This window comes from Caloenas nicobarica, chromosome 10 (genome assembly GCF_036013445.1).
Source record: "Caloenas nicobarica isolate bCalNic1 chromosome 10, bCalNic1.hap1, whole genome shotgun sequence".
NCBI lineage: Eukaryota > Metazoa > Chordata > Aves > Columbiformes > Columbidae > Caloenas > Caloenas nicobarica.
In genome coordinates, this window is record NC_088254.1 from 5,757,478 (window position 1) to 5,778,378 (window position 20,901).

General features: G+C 42.9%; 1 protein-coding gene across 4 annotated transcripts in view; it reads right to left on the reverse strand.

Annotated features, from left to right (window-relative positions):
- The window catches only part of RAB8B (RAB8B, member RAS oncogene family), a 29,771-nt gene extending 14,829 nt beyond the window's left edge, over positions 1-14,942 (reverse strand). For all 4 annotated transcript variants that reach the window (XM_065641761.1, XM_065641760.1, XM_065641759.1 and 1 more), the window contains exon 1: positions 14,773-14,942. In XM_065641761.1, the coding sequence (XP_065497833.1) occupies positions 14,773-14,896 (124 nt within the window). In that variant the 5' untranslated portion in view covers positions 14,897-14,942. The remainder of the gene's footprint in view (positions 1-14,772) is intronic.
- Between the last annotated feature and the right edge of the window lie 5,959 nt (positions 14,943-20,901).

Sequence of the window (20,901 nt, forward strand, 5' to 3'; positions counted from 1 at the left end):
AGACACTCCCATTTACCCCCAAATTAATCTGTTTTGAACCTAATAGCCCATTTTTTCTTCACTGAATCTTAAATAGTTATTTAATATACAGTCACAGTTTGTAAAGGATTTGGGGGGTGGGGTAGGTTATTTTATTAATATTTATTTAATTTCTTCTTTCCTCAGAGGTAATTCAAGTGAAAATTACCAAGAGTATCTTAATTGGGAAAATGCTGTTTATAGCTGTAAGAATTCATCCATCACTTAAACAGGAAGCTAAGGGATTTTTTTAGTATACTACAGTAGCATTTGGATATGAAATATAGTCATTCATTAACTATTTGACTTTCGTTGTTCTCACATGAGATATTAACATTTTAATATACTGAAAATACCAAGTTTCAGCCACTTAATCATGATGTGCTATGGATATGTAGTTTAGCCCATTAGTTAGAAAACAAATTATGAGCAGAAATATCACATCAGCACTTTTAACAGCGTATGAAATTAATTGCATTAATTTAAAATGCTGTAACTACTGCTACAAATGCATTTTCCCAAGCTTCACTAGTACATTTACAGACAAAAAGATATTTTCATTAATTTGCATTCTTCTAAAAATGACATAAGACTGATGTGTACTTAAAAAAAAAAAATCCTTATTATATGCAACAGAAGTTTGGCAAGTATTTCCATTCTATGTTTAACAGGATTTTGCATCTTGCCTGTAAAGTTTTTTTTTTCCCTAACTAGATGTAACACTAGCTGAAATCACAAGTAATCGTACTCAGGTCTGAAAACAAATGACCTTTGCTCTGAATGGGTTTTCTTTTGGCCTCAAAGGTTATAAAAGCACAAATACAGGGGTTTTTTGGGGGAAAGGGTATTGTACCATGGACAACAACAAATTGATTCAGTTTTGAAAATTCTTGTGTGTCTAGGCCTGAAGTCTTAGAATTAAGTACAACAACTATGAGGAGAACCAGGTTCAGAAGCTGCTGTGGTTTAAAGATGAGTCTGTGTGTGCTGCCAGCTACTGACGCCAGGACACGGGCACCAACAGCGACAGGCTCCTGCGGGGACGGCTGCCCAAACAGCGAGTTCACGCTGCCGTTCCTGTCTGCGTGCCCCAACCCATGCCCCGCACAGCCTGGTTCCTTGTGGTTTGTCGCTTCCCTCACAGCGCCAAAATGACTTACACAACCATTCCTTAGATCACTTCTAAAACTCAGGATCCGCACAAAAGATAACTTCTCGGAACTTGAGGCTTCTCGTAGGAACTTAACCAAAATTCTCAAAGACAAATTTCGAAGCTAAAAGAAGAATATAAAGGGGAAGGCCATAAATACCTCTGTTATGATACTAAGAAGTTTAACAAATGCAACTGCAACTTTTGAGAGGCTAAAATGAACTAGAAACTGGCTTTTCTTTCGTTCTGTCGCTTCAGCAACAGGAAGCGGTGAGCAGCAAGCACTGGTGGAGCCGGCCCGGTGACGCTGCGGCCCGGTGGCACGGCCGCGCTTCCTGCCACCGCGGCAACCTTCTGCTTACAGACAAAGCTAAACTGCGCCACCTAAAACACTCCAACGAGCATTTCTAAAGTAATCATGGACAGAAAGCTTCCTTTATCAATGAATATAAAAAGTCTGAAAAGACACTTGGGTCTATTAAAGAAGAGTCACTTCGCAAATCAGAAAGTTTGATCGCAAAGGATCGCACGGCTTTCACGGTTTTAAAATGCAATACGCAATGCTGTTCTCTCCACTAGGGAGAAAAAGACCAGAAACATTTGCACGTCCATCTGAAGTTTTAGAAGCTTTTAGAAAACACAGACCGAGATGAATTCTTAGAATGCAAAGGCTGACAGGATAATCACTTTTAACTGCTAAAGTGAAGTCACCACACAAGTCTGACACGCTGCTGTCCACCCAGCAAGTCAGCACGTGTTAGACACAGATAAAAGAGCACCTGTTGTAGGTATCACAAGCTCGCAGCCTGCATGGACCAAGTCTAAGGTGAGGCCTGAACCGTGCATTGGTCAGCACTGTAACTGCTTCCATTTCCCTTGCAGCATGAGGTAAAAGCAGCTCAGGGCTTATTGTTCTGCAAAATCCTTTTCAGTTCCTTGCTAACTTTCAGCCAGGAATGCATCCCCTCTCATCCCTTTACTGAGGGTATTTTCTCCAATAGCTCCCAACAAACCTCTCTCAAAGAATACACTGAGCAGGGAAATCTGCATACTAAGAAAGAAAAAAAAAAAATCAGTGTCATTAATGCCACACAAAGACTCACACAAAAACCCCATGAGATCTGCAGGTTGCCATATTTCCCCTGTATCACCACGCGAAGCTAATAAAACTCCCCAGCTAGGGTATAACCACGGTCCAACACCACGTAGCCAAGGAGACTGGCCTCACCGAGGCTGCTTTTGCTCTAAGCCAAGAAGTCATCTTCATCTGGTCCACTGAAAGTTCTTTTGCCACTACCACCTCTTCTACCACTCCACTCCATAGTTACACCTTCCTTCGTATTCCAGCCAACCTGGGCAGATTTTACACATAATTAAGCTGCAATGCAATTTTAGAGACATTGGGAAATGTTCCAAAGAGCTACATTGCAATACTAAATATATAGAACCGCCCAGCAGTACAGATTGAGAGGTTCCTTTTCCAGCTGCAGTACCAATGGTTTTCTACTATGAACCTTAACAAAACCAGTCTGACACAATTCTTACAGGAATGGAAGGACAAACTGAGCAGAGATGCTGAAACAGTTCTTTTTGCTACTTCAGTTTTTAGAACAGCAGCTTACTCCTATGGCACCACTGTTACTCTTCCGTCCTCCCTGCAGGATTTTAACCCTGCAGTCACCAGAGCCAGTGTCTCAGGTTTTCCAGTGCCACAGAATCCCAGCTGGGTCTCCACTGCAAGTTTTCCCCACACAGTACTGCTGTTCAGAGTTACAGGTTGTCTTGTTTCTTCTCTCAAACAAAATTTCTGCTGCAGAAAATGCTACGGCACAAGGAAACCAAATCAAAGCATTCTGGCTGGAGCAAGTACAGTGTTATAGCAGCACCAGCAAACACTTCTGAAGGTAAAGGTTTCTCTGGTCTTCAGCCTGCTTAGAAAGAAGGTACTGGAAGGGCCGTGTTCTCCAAGAATACAAGTAGTGAAAGACAGACAGAAAATAAACAGACAAAAAGTTATTTTTATATATATGTACAAATATATATATATAAAAATGAAAACTCACTCAGTAGCCACTGGCAAGCATGTATCAGAATTCTTAATATTTAACTGTATTACACAGTTAACCAGTATGTTACTTTTTCATGTGGCTCAACATCAGTTTGCAGCAGCTGGACCTTACATGAGAAAGCTGTATGATCAGATGACAATTCCTGTTGATTTGAACCCAAGTTGATTGACTAGGTTTCCCATTTCACTAAGCTCACAGAGTCTTTAGATTTAGTAACAATTTTCTGGTACAGCTGTAGCAATAAATCAGCCAGGAAATCAATTCCTTTCAGGATGTGAATAAACGTCAATCTCCAACAGCGCACACTAGCCTGTGTATCTACCACAGTACTTCTCTATTTCTGGCAAAGCAATACTTTACTAAATAATAATAATAATAATAATTACTCAACGTACTAGCATTTCAAATGGTTTATCACTGTTTGTTTTTTAAAATATATAAGCAAAAGGAATTTTTAAAAGTGGTGAAATATCAAAAATTGGCAAAGAAGCTATGAAAAAATCAATATCTGACTTGCTTGATAGAAAGTCTCATTTTAGATTAGACTCATCTATCAAAGAACATAAAGATGCACCACAGTGTCAGATCTTGTTTATCAACTAAAAATTAAGAGATCTGTTTTGCGTGACCTGCACATAATAAAAAACCCCACTCTCTTTAAAGTTCTCTTCCTACTTATCTAAATCTTACCTTACTCTTTTGAAGTAAAATTAAATGGAAATAAAAGATTTTTTCCAACGGGATTCCCTGATAAACAGAAACTTTGTGGCACTTATCACCATTGGACATAGATCACAATAAAAATGAACTTATTACAAGCCAGGGAAAGGCGGCAAGGTACAAAGTCTCCTTACACTTTTGAGCAATATAGCATCAGAACAACTGGAATTTATGCAACAACTTTCAAGCTGGGCTTGCTCCAACCTCATAGCATTGGTCCTTCCTATCCTACCGTATCTATGTGTAGGGTCAGGGAGGGGTTGATTTTTCTTCAATGGGCAGAGCTAGAGAGGGAGAAAATTCTGCAACTTTTTTTCCTGCAAAACACAACATATAAAAGTCTTCACAATATGCAAATGGAGAACATTTTCCTGCAGTTGCTCAGAGTTAAGTCTGAATTAAAAGCAACTCAAAAAACGAGCAAGCAGATTTGTAACCTACCTTCAAAAAAAAGGAAGCAAGAAGAGGCCCATGACTGAAAATCAATATGCTTCACCTTCCGTTTGTTGAACTCTGGGAGAGAATTACTTGGAAATACTCCACTCTATGGGCTTTGCTTCTCATGAACAGCAAGGACCGAGGTGCACAGAGGCCCATCGGAACCAGTGAGCAGCAGGACCTCTGCAGAGCTGTGACAGCGGGGACCGTTCTGCTCATCCTCCCAAGGACGAGTCTGCATTTGAGAGCTGTCACAGCCTGTCACCTCCGAGATCTGCAGCAGGACGCGCCTCAGAACCACCTGCTGCCAGCACATTTGCTTTCCATTACGCTCTGAAGAGCTGGGAGCGGTCGGTACTGAAGGACGCTGAAGCACTCGTGCACACCTCGCTCACCACAAGATGACACACACGCAGTATCAGCGCTGATCACACGCACGAGCTTTGTGTGGACACACGTCAACACAGCTGAAGGGTTTCAGCACCTTCCATGCAGACTCCAAGCATGGACAGACCTGCAGGACACCGCTCCTCAGAAACCTGCTCTTTTCCATATGCATCCAATAGCTGAGGGACATAAATTTGTTCCTGTAGATCTTCCCCACAAGCTTACCCAGGGATTATGAATTTTTTTGTTGTCCTCAGCAGTAGGCATTGCAGGATTTGGATTTAACACACAACTATTTTTTTAATGGTATCTTTAAGGGAATATTTTGTTGTGCTACTTGAGTATGCTGTCTCAATCTACAAAGGCAGATAAAGCAGATTTCTGAGGTTTCATTTAAAATTAGATCTTTTGTGAAGGATTTCAGTAAACCTAAGAAATGACCAAGTAGGAAACAAGATAAGTATAAAAGGCAGGGTGGGGAACACTTGCAACATACCAGTGTGTCATACAGCCTCACGCAAAAGAGCAAAGTCTAATCATTTTGAACTTGAACGTTTGGCTTTACTCCCCAGTAACATCTGCAAGGCATTTTCAGATTATCTCAGCAATGTCTTGTATCACTGTGTAAATTAAAGACGCAGTAGTCTTTTTATTGCAACCATTCAAAAATACAGCAGATTAACATGGAACAACACTACAGGGTGAAGGTCAACATTTTTTGAAAGTTGTAAGATGAATTTATTTTAGAATTATACACAAGTGCAACCAGTTTTTTTCATCCTTTCACAAATTAAAGGGACACAGCTGCATTCTATTCCTTATGGGCAGCCCACAAGAATCCACAAAACACAGCTAAATTCAGAGCGGACTGGACAGGCTCCTTCAGGTTAGCTGGCCATTCTTCATCTTAGTCTTCACCCACACAAAGAGTCTAATACTGGCGTCCTACACAATGATACACAGAGCTGTGTCTTGCACCTTGAAAGTTACTAATACGGTAAGGGTCTTAACGTCTAAACACACGACACTGGCAAAATAAATACATACAAATGGCTGCAGTAGGTAAGGCGAGAAAGAACGTGGGTGCCGTGTATATTTAACACAAGGCAGTTTCCTGCTCATAGAGACCTTGAAACTTCGTACCAAGATCAGACCGCTGCTCATAAAGCTAAAAGCCAAGGGCCACTTCCTTCAGCTTGTGTCTCAGCTACGGCACAGCCACCCCGCTGAGCTACCTTTAGTATACACTGCCTTCTATCTAAGAGAACAAGAGAAGCAGCATACAACTTATTATCATGAGAATCAGACCAACCTACGCTTTGAAACATTCAGGTTTTTGACGGCTCAATAACCTACGGTGTAATTTGATGATCACACTAAGATTTGAATGGGGCGCTCCTCCGAGCTCTGCCACCACAACCAAGCACCGCAGAGCTGCCCTGGGACACCGCACGATCCTGAAAAGCAAAATTCTCTTCTCAGCAGTTTGAATTCAGGATTTACAGACTGCTTTGAGCAGCCTTTGAATGGCATGATCTTGAACACCAAAAATACTCGATCCAAATTTAGAGACTATGAAACAACACAATAGCAGAAACTTATTACTGCTTGACATGAGTAAAATTACCAACAGTCACAACAGCCCAGCTTTAAAAGGGCTGGGTCTGTGCAGAACATCTTTTAGAGTTTACAACCCACGTACTACAGCTCTGTGGAAGTACACAGAAATTCACCTGTGTCTACCTCTCATTCTATTTTGAATATAAAACAAGCTACACTTGGTGGTAACTCAGTTTCATCTAAAATAATTTTGAAATAGATTAAAATTGCACTGGTGATACAGACAGCAAAGTTTGTTTATTTTAAGGATTATTTATAGACTGACTGTCTCTAGGAGGAATGCACTAACTTGAGAACATATTCCTCTCAAGCCAGGGTGCAACTGGAGAGCAGCAAATGTTAAAATCGGCCAACGGACTTGAGTTGAAGCTACAGTTTCACAGTTAGTTGGAACTATGGGAGGTACTGCCACTGAAGAGTCACGACCAAATCCTCTCCTCTTTTGATCTGGTTAGTTTACATGTTTTTCATGTTTTTGTTTTTTTTTTTCCGAGCAAGTTGCATAATTCAGTTTACCATCATCTCTAATTACAACTGATGGCGTAACCAAGAGAACAGGCACACACAGTCACAGCTCTCCTCTCTGAGTAGCTGAACACATGCTCTGTTTAACCAGCCAGTTACTACAGACTAAAAGGTGGCCCACAAGTAGGTCAAAAAAAGGTCAAAAAAACCTCCTTATTAAAAAAATCCTATGTAACAGATACTATCCTTGCCACCAAGATTTAAAAGTTCATTGTTCACTATTCATATACTACACTTCAGTTGCAATGATGAGAAAAGGCCAAAAAGGTTAAGTTTCATTTTGCTCAATAATTTTTGATCCAGATGAACCTGTATGACTGTCGAGCGAGAAATGGAGATGCCTCTTCTTCTTAAAAAAGCTTTTTAAAGCTTTAGGGCTCCCACTTGATCTGGATATCTATACTGAACCCGTTACCCAGAGCAAAGAAATAAAGACTTTTGGGGGCCGTATCACTGTCTATTTAAAACAGAAGAGCTGCTGCATGAAAAGCAAGTGCACGCACTTAGAGATTAAAAACCCTGGCACAGTACAACCAATGTTCTTGGTGTCTTCTGTTCTGAGGGTACCTACAACAGGCACTGCACACGTATCCCGTCGGCTGCAGATTTAAGATGGGCATGGGAGACCTCATGGGAACGGTCAGTGCGTACAGTTAAACACAGCAATAGCCCAGCAACTCGCACTGCCGAGCATCTCCATGAGAGATTCGGGGATAACAAGGCAAGGTTAGAGGCAGAAGAAAAAAAAAAGTTGAATTGGTTAATGTTAGACAGAGCAGATATAAATAAACCACAACCACTGTAAAGATAAACACAATTTTAAAAGATGAGCAGTGGTGAAATTTTTGAAACTTTTATAGGAATGCAGGAACACTCCACTCATTAAACAGATGAGACTTCAGAGGGCACAGGCCAGCTAAAACTGAAAGGGAAAGTACACAGAATATGAGTATTAGCAGCAACATAAACAGAGAGAAAAATACCAAAAAAACCCCACACGTCAACAACGGCAGCAAAACGGTTCTTAGCTTTGTAACTGATGCTCTGGCCAAAAGGATTCTGGTTATCTATGAAGATCAAAGTGTCCCATCCAGTAAGAACTATCTTTATTAAGATAAATCATCTCATCTAGGAATTTCAGTTAGTCTGAAATACGGTCGTGTTTCAGAAGCAAGTGCGTAAAGTACCTAGTGCGGCAGCAAAATCAGACCAAAGCAGAAGGTTTGAAGTTACTGAAGTTATTTAAAGATGGCACTCTCAACAGGCTTTGGGAACACCATTGTTACCTTTTCCTGCACGGCACATTCTCAATGCTGCTCTTAGCCGCTCCTGCTCGGCCAGAGAAGTTCTCCCATCCAGCAGTTACTCTGACTTACTCTATCTTCCTCCTTCCTCCCATGCCTGGGCTGACACAGATACCTTCATCTTCAATCCCATCAGAAGTCACACCATACAGACAAGACATTTTGTTTCAGTAAAGCAAAGCTCTTTCTCTCTGGCAGATGACAGAAAGGAGGGTTTTGCTGGGGGGAGTTGGGGTGCGGGGGAGCAGGGTATGTGTTCCCTGGATGGCAGCCAGTTTAGCTCTGCCCAATTTCTTAAACTCAGCCTGTTCTTCCCAAATTCCAGATTTGATGCCAGACTTCTGTTAGTGACCAGTCTGCTCTCAGACATTGGAACACATATAAGAGAATGTCACTGACATTCAGCATCAGTTTTTCTTCCTCTGGTGCCCAAACCAGCAGAGTTTGTACAGCAGCAGCAAAACTAATACAGATCATCTTAAATTGGGTCAACTGTTTGTTCTCCCTAGCAGAAGAAAAGTCTTCTGAAACATGCAGTACTTTAGTTGTCTTTAAAACTACATACAATCTAAAAGCCTCGTAGCTTACATGTAAGAGGAGAGCTTACTATACACCACGAGATTAAACTTACATGCAATTAATGGTCAAAAATCCTTTGAGAGTTGTCAAATTACATTCCAGTGCAAGCCCTGTAGGGACAGGAAGTTGCCAACTTCAGTTCTGAGTTGCAGCTAAAAACCTCTGGACCAACTCTGCTTGTACAACAGTCTTACAAAGTGCAACTCTGTTGAAGTTACTATTATTCATAGTTCACCTGCATGAGAAAAGGATCAGATCTATTTTATACATCTACAGTCAGCTTGATGGACTGGACACTATAGCTATCATAACATCTGACTAAAGACAAAAACCTATATACTATCCTTTGAATTACAAACAAACAATTTATATCACAAAACATGAAAGAAAGCATCACTGTAAATACTGCATGCATTCTTCATCACCTCTTATGAATTTCAGTTCAATTCTGAAGTCAGTTCCAGATCTGTTTCTAATAAAAGGATGCCCTGTTGCAAAAGGACTAGGAAATCCTTCCAAAAAAGTAAATAAAAATTTCCCAAACAACAGCTATGTCTTCAATACCTCTCTCAAAGCCTGCAATCAATCAATCGATACATTTGTTCCTACATTCAATGTTAGTCTGTGTTCTTAACTTTGCACTCAAACCAAGTCAGAAAAGCAGCTCTAAGCCACCCTCCTGTCACTCAAATAACCAGGTAACATATAACCAAAACAGAGCTCCATCTGCCAGTTAGGAACAGGCACAGAACAGTTGGGACATCTGTCACGCTGGTTCAGATTAACATGCAGCGAGAAAGCTACAACAGCATTTTTAATAGAAGCCAAACAATTTCACTTGCCTGTTGCAGAATACAGTAGGGTAACACAACCTTGTCAGCAGATGAAAATCAAAGTCTAAGGTGTCTTTTGTTACCTGCCTGGTGTTTGTATCAAATTTAAGGTCACACGAGACACAAACTTTAATGCTTTTAACCTATGATGTCTCCAACTATGATGCTTTCTGATCAACATCAGAATAATATCTTGCTGGCCATCCATCGCATACCTTGAAAACCAAATCATTCTTCCAGTTCCACATTTACCTCCACAGTACTGTCTGCCCCTATTCCCACGCAAACCCTTGACCTTCTCGCACTGAGATACCCAAGTCCCACATCCTACAAGCCTTGCACATGCACTTCCACTCTGTAGATGTGAATAATGCTGCCACCTGAGACAAACTAGTCTCAGTCACTTCAAAGTCTTACTTCCAATTTGTTCACGATAATGACCATTAATAAAGTACTACTGACAACTCCCTCCCTCATCCCCCCCTTTGCTCAAGTATCACTGATGTTTGCTTTCTTCTACAGCTCCTACCATCTGGAGAAGCCCAAGAGAAACTGATTGAATGAGCATAGTGAATAGGGAAGCTTAATGGGAGGGTGGAAAAAACCCAACAAAACAACAACCCATCTTTTGTCTCTCAGACAAGTAGCCATGGGGAAGAAGAGAAGAAATATTCAGTGGGGCATAATTTGACTTGAGTGCACTACAACAATTTCCATCGCACATTACAGACATGGAAATTTCACTGCAAAAGGGAAGTCGATAATTTTGCTTGTCAAAGGACTTTCATCAAAGTGTTCAAAGGTCAGCATACATGTGTTTGATTGCCAGAGCAGTGTCCTATTTTGCAAGCTGTAGGCTAAGGAAAAGTTACTTCTGTAAAATCAAAAAATGGTTTCAACTCTCAGATCCAGTACTATCTCGCGTGGGCAACTTCCTGCCAAATGCTGATATCATCTTGGATCAAAAAAAATAAATATGACAAATTCTGTTTCAGAGTCAGCAAGCCTTTGTACGAAGAAATGCTATCAGCCAAAAGATATGATTTACTCTCATAGAGACCAGTTTAAACAAAAACTTGAAAGGAATGCAAAGAATAAACCTTTTATTTGGAATGATAAACCAAATCCAGTTTTACCAGACAGCATTACTTGAACAGCAAGTTAAGATACTTAGACTGCTAAATTAATGCTTCTTATTCTCATGCACCTCACTGAAACTACTAGAAAAATGCACATGAGATACACCAAGATAAGTTTTGCTTTAGGAGCTGTTGAAGTGTGGAAATGAGCTGACTCAACTGCATTTCACTTTCCATGTAGAACTGTGCAGAAGCAGAAGTTTCCACTCAGGAAGCAAACCAAGCAACATAACCTTACGTAACACATTCCCGTTGTAAAAAAAAAGTTTTATCCTGCGTTAACAGTGAAAAGCTGATCCTCACTAGGGACCACAGAACTATTATGACTTGTCAACCCTTGTAGATACTTTCCAAACGGAGCTCTGGAGCCCCACATAAAAAATGTAAAGCAGCTGAAGGCCAAGGAGCTGCCTTGCCTGAAGCTGCTGAAGGCCAACGTGTATTTGCAGATTGGAAACACATCACATACAATAACCAAAAGGATCACCAGAGAAAGATTGCTGGTTTACTGCTCATAACAGGTAGCAAAGTCTGCTGAAGGTATTAGTTATGCCAAGTAGTCAAGATAAAGACGGAAAGATTCTTGAGCCAAGATTTGCCCAAAAAGAATTCTGAAAAGTCTGTTAAAATTATAAATACATATGCACTTCACGTTTATCCTGCTTCTCATGCAGCTGTTGGCCACAGGACACAGGGCTGGAAGACTTTACTGTCTGAATCGGTACAGCCACCATTATAGCACGGCCAAAGTCTTTGAGGAGAAAAGTCAAGAGACCGTTTGCAAACTTCCAGTTTCACATGACAGCAGAAGAGCAGGGAATCTGCAAAGTATGACACACACGTATCGCGCAAGATGACAAAGTAACCACAAGTCATTATTGACTCACTCCTATAATACAACCATCAAGGCTAAGTAAAACAAATTTTCTATAGTAAAGCAGTATTTCCATATCCCCCTCCTACTTTCTTTTTCCCCTTCTGGAAAGTATTTCCATTGCTCTGCTAACCAAAGTGTTGTGGTTTACCCTGGTTAAACTAATAAACAACAACAGAAGTAGGAAATTATAAGAAAGGTATTTGGTGTGTAGACATGATACAGGGTGCCTTTTGTCATGGCAACAAAGTTTGCTTTAATTTCTGGATGTAGAATCTAAGAAAAAAAGTTGAAACGAGTTTAACCCCATGTAGTTAAGAAAAAACTCCGACTCACCCCACTCACACATGGCATTTACATACATAAGAGTAAACAATAAAATTTAACATCAACACATCTCAAGCACACGCCTTCGTGGACTGCTACAGTGAAACCAACTCTGATCTTGCTGGAAGAGAGAGCAGACGGCACCACTGCGGGCACCCAATATTATGCGTGCTAATTGCAGTCACTGTGAATTGAACAGACATGGTAACAGTAAGTACCACCATATTGCAGAACACACTTTTTGGAGAACATGTACACAAACCAGCCCGGCAGCTAACCCTTCGGGAAGACTCGCTGTACTCAATTAGGAACGCTAGTCTGGAGACCTTAAAACTAAACCTGGCAGGCGGGCCTGCTGGGGACCAGCTTTGCAGCCCTGTGCCTCCCGCCACACCAGAGCTGGCTGCGCTCTATCGGACAGCGAGAAAAAGCAGAGTTGTTAAAAGCGGAATGGATGCCTCTGAGCTCATCAGATGTACGAGTTACGATTGTAAAACCAACTAGCGCTGAGCAGCCAGCATATGCTCACAGAGTGCGCGCGGGTGCGTCTTCAAGAACAGATCAGATCTACGTGATTAACCCAAAAGTAATACAAGCAGTATGTGACAAATACTGAAAAATACAAGTATTTTTATTTAAGCATACGTAAGGACTGCATGAACAGTTTCACTATTTCCTGCACTGTCGACTTCCCTCTTTGTAGGTCCTTTGCTAAAAAATAAAAGGGACTAGAAGAAACAAATTATAAGGAGGAAAACATAACTGTGAAATCACGAATACTACCTATGGAACCAGAAGTATGCCTCAATTACTAGTAACTTTCTTCAAGTTGAACAGTGGTGATAAGACAAAACTTGTGAAACCAAACAAAGGAAGGAAATAAGAGCAAATCATTTATTTACTGAATAACGTAGGAAAAACCAGCATCATGTTCACAATTCTCAAGACTTCAAAGTGAATCAGTGTGAAAAAGAAGTATCAAGGGGCTAAGCAGTTCGGGAAACAAAGAACATAGCTGGAAGATAGATAGCTAACATAAACCGGTGCATCTAAGTGTAAAGAGGTAATTTATATTTAGTGCAGTATCGATGTAGGCATTTTTTAAACTATGGAGCATTTATTAATGTTTATTAAGCCTTTTATTCTACCACAGATACAGCAAAATACCTTTTTAGGTAAAATGCTACTCAGGTCTTGATTAGCTGTTGTTACCATTACAGCATTTTGAAAATGGTTGCAGAAAGAAAAGGAATGTGCCATTTTAATTCTTCAGAACTTTTGTTTTTTGAAATGCAGAAAATCTGTTCTCAAAGCGCTAGAAATGCCAGCCATACCTCTTTTAGTCAACCACACCTGCCTAAATAAAAATTTGTTGTTGTTGTTTGGTTTTATTTTGTTTGGGTTTGGTTTGGGTTTTTGTTTGTTTTTCCCTGTGCATCAAGTTCAGCACAATAAAATGTCTGAAGAGGTTATGGCATTTGGGTAACATAAAAATGCCACTCATTATTCCACCTCATCTTTAAATCAATTTCCTTCCGATGAAGAGTTTACTCATCCTCTTAGCATTGCTCTTCAAAGCTAGCATTAGTTTTGTCATCCTAAATACTTGCAGGCTCCACTGCAGTTTATCCCTTCATCCCAAGTGTCCTTCATTTTATTTTAGAAGTGACCACAACGACAAGTAGCTAACCATAAGTCTCAAGTCTTGTCAGACTGAGATTTCAATTCAGCAATATCTCAGTGAACAACCTGGAAATTGTGCTTATGTTTAGTTCAGCATGAAGTATTTTAAGACTGATAAATCTTGCAGAAATATAAGCCACCGCGGTCGGTTTCGATATATCACATCTCATTATCGTTAAAAGCAGCTAGCTGAGCTTTAAAAACTCCCTTTCACCGGCGAATTTATAACTGAACTCAGTTTTTGCAGAGGAGGTTCCCCTGCCGTCACTAAGGAGCTTTTAAGTCTAGTCGACTAAGGAGCTTGAACAGAACCACTCTGAATCTCCACAACCGAGCTACATGTATGAGAACACACACGTGCATTTACACGGAAACAGCTAACCTGTGCCCAGAGCGGCCCAGCCGCTGCCACTGCCCAGCAGGAGCCACGCTCGGTTCAAGCAGCCCAGGCCCGCTTCTGCTTTCTGAAAACGTACATCTCGCATCTGAACGTGGAAAGACCGGTAACGAAAGAGCGAGAAAAACGGACGGATCATTCCGCAACGCGGCCGGCGCGACACTCGGGATTTCGCGCAGGGCTCGGTGCCGATGCAGCCCCGCACAGGCCACTGATCGCGCAGCCCCCGGACACACCGGCTCCGCCGCCAGCGGGAACAACAGCAGCGGGAACAACCGCAGCGGCGCCGGGGCCGAGGCCGCGCCAACTGTTGCTGCCGCCGGGGCCGCAGCACCGACCCGCACCCGGCGGGTCCCGCCGCGCCACCCTCCGGCCCTCCGCACCGGGACAAGCCCTGCCCGCGCGGCCTGCCCGCACCGGGCCCCCACGGGCCGCGCCGCCTCCGCGGGGCCGGCGGGAGCGGCGCTCCGGGCGCGGGCGGCTCGCTCCGCTCCGCTCCCCCGCTGCGGCCGGGGCACGGCGGCCGCGCCTCCCCGGCCCGGGGCCCGTAACGGCCGCGGGGCTCAGGTCCCACGCACAGGCCGCCCAGCGCGGCCTCAGCCCCGGGCGGCGCCCCCCCCGGCCCTCCCGCCCGGCCGGCAGCTCCTCGCCCGGCGGGGGAGCCCCGGCCAGGACCCCGCTCGCTGCCGGGGGACGCGCGGCCCCTCACCGATGGTGGAGATGAAGGTGGTGTTGAAGGCGTCCTCGCTGAAGCGGAAGAGCAGGCAGGTCTTGCCCACGCCCGAGTCCCCGATCAGCAGCAGCTTGAACAGATAGTCGTACGTCTTCGCCATCTTCGCTCGGGCTCGGGCTCGCCGCCGCTGCAGGAGGGGGCGAGCGCGGCTCGGAGCGCGGCGCAGCACCGCCCGGCGCCCGCTCCCGGGGGCGGCACCGCCGCGTCACGGCGCGCCGGAAGCGGCCGGGCCCGACGGGAGTTGTAGGCCGCGGGGGTTCCGGCCCTGCCGCCCGCCGGGCGGGCGGCGCCGCGGGTCCAGCGGGGGCAGCCGGTAACGCGGAGGCCGCGGGAGCCCCGCGGCGCTGTGTGTGTGAACTCTGGTGTAACCGTGAGGCCGCTGTAAAAACCGACACGCACTGACACCAGGTCACGGCCCGACCCGTTCTGTCTGAGGCCTCGCACTGCCGGTGCTCAGCTGGCGGCAGGTACGTGGGTGTTCCGCACAGAAACACACGTCCTGACTTCCATCCCACTTGCAGAACTGAGCCATCGGCTGGCCTCATGCTGCAAGGGGCTGGGCTAAATTCTCCACGGAAACTAGCTACATTTGTAAATGGAGGCACGTATTTATCTGCTCAAGTGACACAAATAATGGCCTAAAAGTGCACATCGCTAACAAGCACAGGTGAAATGTGAGTGCCTGTGTGGCCTCAAATGTTTACGTGTTGCTTTGCTAGTGCCTAGTAAGGGAGAAACTTGTTCGTACAACAGAAAACATTCTCACGCGGTCTCAAGTAGCACTAAGCCCGTGGGTACTCTAGAACAACATGTGCCTATTCTGGAGCGCTTCAATAAACACTTTTCCCCATCTTTTTCCACTGATAATTATCTCTTGGCGTGAGGCTGCCTCATTATGTATTCACTGTGCTGTGATCCCCACGGGATGCCACAAGACACTACAAAAATGAATAGCATTACTGAAACACTTTTAAATGACAGCAAAGAGCTATTGCTTTAATTTAATTTAAAAATTGTAGCCTTTGGACAAGATATAAACAGAAATCTCCAACACTATAAATCACTACACCAGTTCTCCCCTCTTAGGAAAACAAAGGAAAAAGAGCTGTTTCCCCAAATCGTCCATTAAGGGATTGCCATCCTGCAAGGCCTGAGCCACCAGCTGCCTTCCCAGCTCCCTCCAGGCTGCCCTGGGCTGCGTGCGGGAATGTCCCTTTGTCACCGTCTGACGGTGCCCAGCGCGCACCGTCCCTGAGCCAGGTGCCGTGTTGGGAGGCGCTGAGGGCCCCGGCGATTCCTCCGGAGCTCCAAGGGTTCTAAGCACCCTCTGGATGGGCTTTGCGGAGTGCAAATGTGATTCCACTGCCTGACAGCGGCCCGGAGATACCTGCTTGTCAGGGTCTCCCATCTGCAGCCAGAACCGGCAGTTACAGCCCAGCCTACAACTGTAAAAGGTCCTTTCCCACTTTTTTCCTGGTGCTAACTTGGCCAGTATGTATGCTGAGTTCTCTATAGAATCAAACAAAATTAGTTTTGAATATTAAAGCTCTGTCATCCATGGTTAGCCTCCATATTCCAAGCACACACAAAAATCACTCCATGACATTAACCTACAATTTCATGGGGTGAAATAGGGCTAAACTATTACAACGCCTGGCTTGTGCAAAGTATTCCGAGGAATCGCTCCAAACAAACACCTTCACCTATTAAAAACTTTGAAAAAGCAAAAGCTGTTCTGCTCCTAGTTATTAATTATTCCAAATCTTCCTGTTAAGGGTCTCAGTTTGGTGGTGTACCTGGCCAATATGCGTTTATGCTAACAAACCACCAAAAATCCAATGACACATCTGATGTACACCTCTGTACAAGGTGAGTTCAGTCAGAGCTTGTCATGAACGCTAATCTACTGCCAGTTAATTGTATCAAAGTCTAATTTTATATCATGGATGCTGTGTTGTGATTCATGTAAAAATTTCTTTCTTTGTTTAACGGAGACTTCTGGGAGACCAGGATATCATCTGATAGAGCAGAATCAAGGCAGCAAAACAAGGATGGGGGGAATTGCTGGTTCATTTATTTTTTTACACACTTGCAGAGTTCTGCCTAGTTCAGCAGTCGGGCTGTTTAGATGTTAAGATGGCTTGTTACAATACTTATTACAAGATTTAATTTTATAAATGATAATGGCAACCTGGCACTGAAGCAGTCAAATCAAATTGGTTAATTATTTCAGACTAGCATGAATAATCAGCTTATAGGAAACTGCAAATGAAAAACTAATCGCTGAAACATTCCCCCGTTATCTGTATTTTCAGAGACTTGAGTTGCTACATACTGTAATTATGGCCATACTGAAGATTACTACACAATCGCATTTCAGCATTGACGAGAGTAATTTTGGGGTTAATATTCATTCTTGAGTTTTATGGAACAAATAGGCTTCCATATGTCTCTGGAGCAATATGTTTGCGATCGCCATCTGTTACTCAAGAGTAGTTTTATAGAAAAATAATGCAAATTACTTCCCTCTTTAATTACACTGGTGCTTTGCAATATTGTGTTCTGTTCTGATTTGGAAAAGTGCCAGTTTGCCAGATTCAAGGGACAGATGTTTACTTAACCATGAACTTTAAAAACAAGACATAAAAATTAAGAGGGTTTTTTTTTATTCTCTAGAATATGGAAAAACTGTAATCATACAATTGTACAACCTTGAAAGATGTTAGTAAAACTTTGAGGAGTACTACAAAGCTTTTAAGGCTCGGTAACCAAGCTGCCATGATACCTGTTCCATGAAAATAGTGCGCAGCCCAGTCTTAGTTATTGCATTAAATTGGAAAAGACACCATTAGTTTTATATTGCATTAGAGTCAAATAGATCAACTACAATTAAACATTTCATTTTTTTCTGATGTGGGAGAACCACTAAGGGGAACACGGAACACTCACTACACAAAAGCAGACAGCACTGTAACAGTGTGATGCTGATTTGTACATTTCAATAAAGCAGAATTTTAAAACCCTGTATGAGCCTAAATGACTGCCCTAAAAGTTTTGCGTGAATACCACAGCTGAGGCTCACCCAATAAATAGATGTGGAGTCCCAACCAAGGCCCAGCAGAATGCCATTAGTCGCTGAGGTGTATGTGAAGTGCATCTGTTAAAGCACTCAGTTTAGCAAAGGCACTAATATGAACAGCAAAATGTAGCTACTCTATTCATGTGCAAAAAATCCAACAGTCTTTACACACACATTAAAAAACTCAGAGAACACTTGTGACTAGTTTACCAACACCTGCATTTTAAAGAAAAAAACCAGATTACATTGCTACTTCATTCCCACTCTTGTTTTTACTTTATCAACTGATAGATATCATTACTTCTAGCTTTCAAAAATCCTTTTTCCCTCTCAGTTCAAAGGTGAGACTGGTTAACTAAAAAGAGGACTGTGTGAAAATCTGTCTTTAACCAAGCTGTTCTGTTCAATGCCTATGAAATTGTAGGAAATCCTACATCTTAATTGTTTAAGTACAAGGTTTAATAAAAACAATAGAGTTTAAAACACGTCGGTAGAACCAAGGTCCTGTTACTTTGGCACTAACTGGAATCCACAGGTCCAAGTCCTACAAAAGATAATCTTACGAGACAGTCTTGCCCCGAATGCCACCTGACTGCAAATCATTAACATGAGCTTTGCTCCTTAACTTCTGGACTCTGCTGGCTAATAGGATAATATTTTTGATGTATATCTGTAACAACTTTGGTTTTGGCAGGTGTTTCTGCCATTTATTACTGTTTGATCCCCATCATGTGACACTCCTTTAAAAAAATGTCACTGATTCTCCAGTTCCAGTAAATATGTCTTTCAGTGCAGGTCAGTGCTTCTATGCCCATTCTACACGCTATCTTAACTGCATTTGGTATGTTGGTTTAATTTTTGTGGTCTTGACAAAGAACAGTGTTCTCCTTCACTCAAGTCATCTAAATGTATGAATTTTCCACGTGTATATGCTGCAGAACTTTACATAGAAGAGCTTAAATCAAGTCATTACTGGAAAAAATAAAGTATGTACAGTTCAATTCCAGAAAGGAAAAGCCCTGTAAGACTGTCATCTGTAAGTTACATCAATTTCAAGGTTTGCTATTAAGGTAGCGTAGTGCTAAAACTGGACCTTCTTCAAGTTCCAGTGCTAATCTAAACTCTCTCAGCATGTACATATTTAAACCACATGACTACATGCCATGGTTTAGACCATGAATTTATAGTCAATTAAAATTATAATACTTAATTCTGGAGTACAGGCAAAACCATGGGCAGGGTGTTTACAGATCAAATACACCACTTGAAGTGAACCTATGTATTCTGCGTGCACCTTAGAGCTGGTTAGCATATGAAAATCTAAATGGTCTTAACAAGACACCCAACAGAGACACCCAACCACATTTTAGTATTCTAGACAAACCACTACGAGCATTAATAGGGTGAATTTGTTTGTTAAAAATCAGTCAATACTCTCTTCCTCAGCAACCACATGAGGTTAAATGAGGTTTTGTAGTAAACCCCCCCAAAATCCTCTATTCTCACGACATCTGCTAGCAAATCTGAAGGATGAGCCCAACCTCAGCTGCAGAAGGCCACAAATGGAGCAGAACGGAGTAGTAGTGGTGTCAGTGGGCGCAGGGAGGGCTTGCTGGCTGTCCCAGCCCTGCAGGAGACCAGAGACCACCGCAGTGTGTGTCCTCAGAGACCTCCACAGAGCATGTCCTGAGAGACCACCACAGTGCGTGTCCTCAGAGACCTCCACAGAGCATGTCCTGAGAGACCACCACAGTGCGTGTCCTCAGAGACCACCGCAGTGTGTGTCCTCAGAGACCACTGCAGGACATGTCCTGAGAGACGATCGCAGGGCATGTCCTCAGACACCACCGCAGTGCGTGTCCTCAGAGACATGGATCCAGCTTATCCAGCTTTTGAACAACAAGGGACTGCCAATCACAATGCAGAGAAAAAACCCAACTGTCACTACGTTGTTTTTAAACATCTCCAGATCAGCTTTTGGAAATTTTCTATTGTCATTCTGGCGGACAGAAAATGTTTCTTGTTCTTTTCTCTAAAATGAGATCAAAGCATTTGCTGGGAGAAGGGGGGAAAGGGGAAGTCATCCTGAGACCTGAATCGATCGCTGTCTGTGTCAGCCACGCCACAGAGTGCACGCTGTATTTCTCTCCTCAACTCACAGCACAGTGTTTGTTTTCTAAAGAGTATACTTCAAAAAAAGATTCCATCATAAGACTGAAGATAACGCATTAGAATTGACTCATTCAGCAGGTCACTGAACTATAAGCAGTTATGAAAAGGAAATGAATCTCCAAGTAAAATCAAAATAGAGAACCAAACAGAGGGATGTGTCCAAAACACATCCTGTTTTCAGATCATCCTGTGTGCCTCTCCTTCCACAGAAACCAATTTTTGCTGTAAAACTGTGACTCTGAAGTCTTCCTCAAGCACCAGAGGGTCCTTGCAGGAAAGACATTTAAGAAGGGAAAGCCAGGAGGAAGAGGTGATGGAGAGCAGCACTTTAGAAGTTCTGGGGTTTTGTTGGTGGTGCATTATACATTGTGAAGATATTTTCTTAAACAAATGAAAACATGACTCTTCTTCAGATTCTGAATCACCAGGCTTAATAGATTCTCCCCTTTCCCTTCTGCTTGCAGAGAAATAACATTCATTTGAAAAAGACTGAAAGGCAGTAGGAACAGCTAAGACTCAAGAACTGACTGCGTTGGTAACTGGTTTACGTTCCCAGCTTCACAGGACAGCACGCAGAGGAAAGTATGAGTCAGAGCCTTTCATATCAAATTCCCCATGATATAACAAAAAATCCTTCCAAAATACCTCTGTCTGTGTGTCATCACCACTCCAACGCATAAGGAAAAAATGCTAACGCACCATTACAGTGTTACAAGACAATGGTTGTGACGGCAAAAAGGGGAAAACCAGTGTAATGGCTTGGAGCACAACACATGGGTCTATTCTTGCAGAATAATGTAGCGTTTTGGAGTGAGAATAAAGTACTTTGAAAGTTGTGTACAGTGTCGGCACTG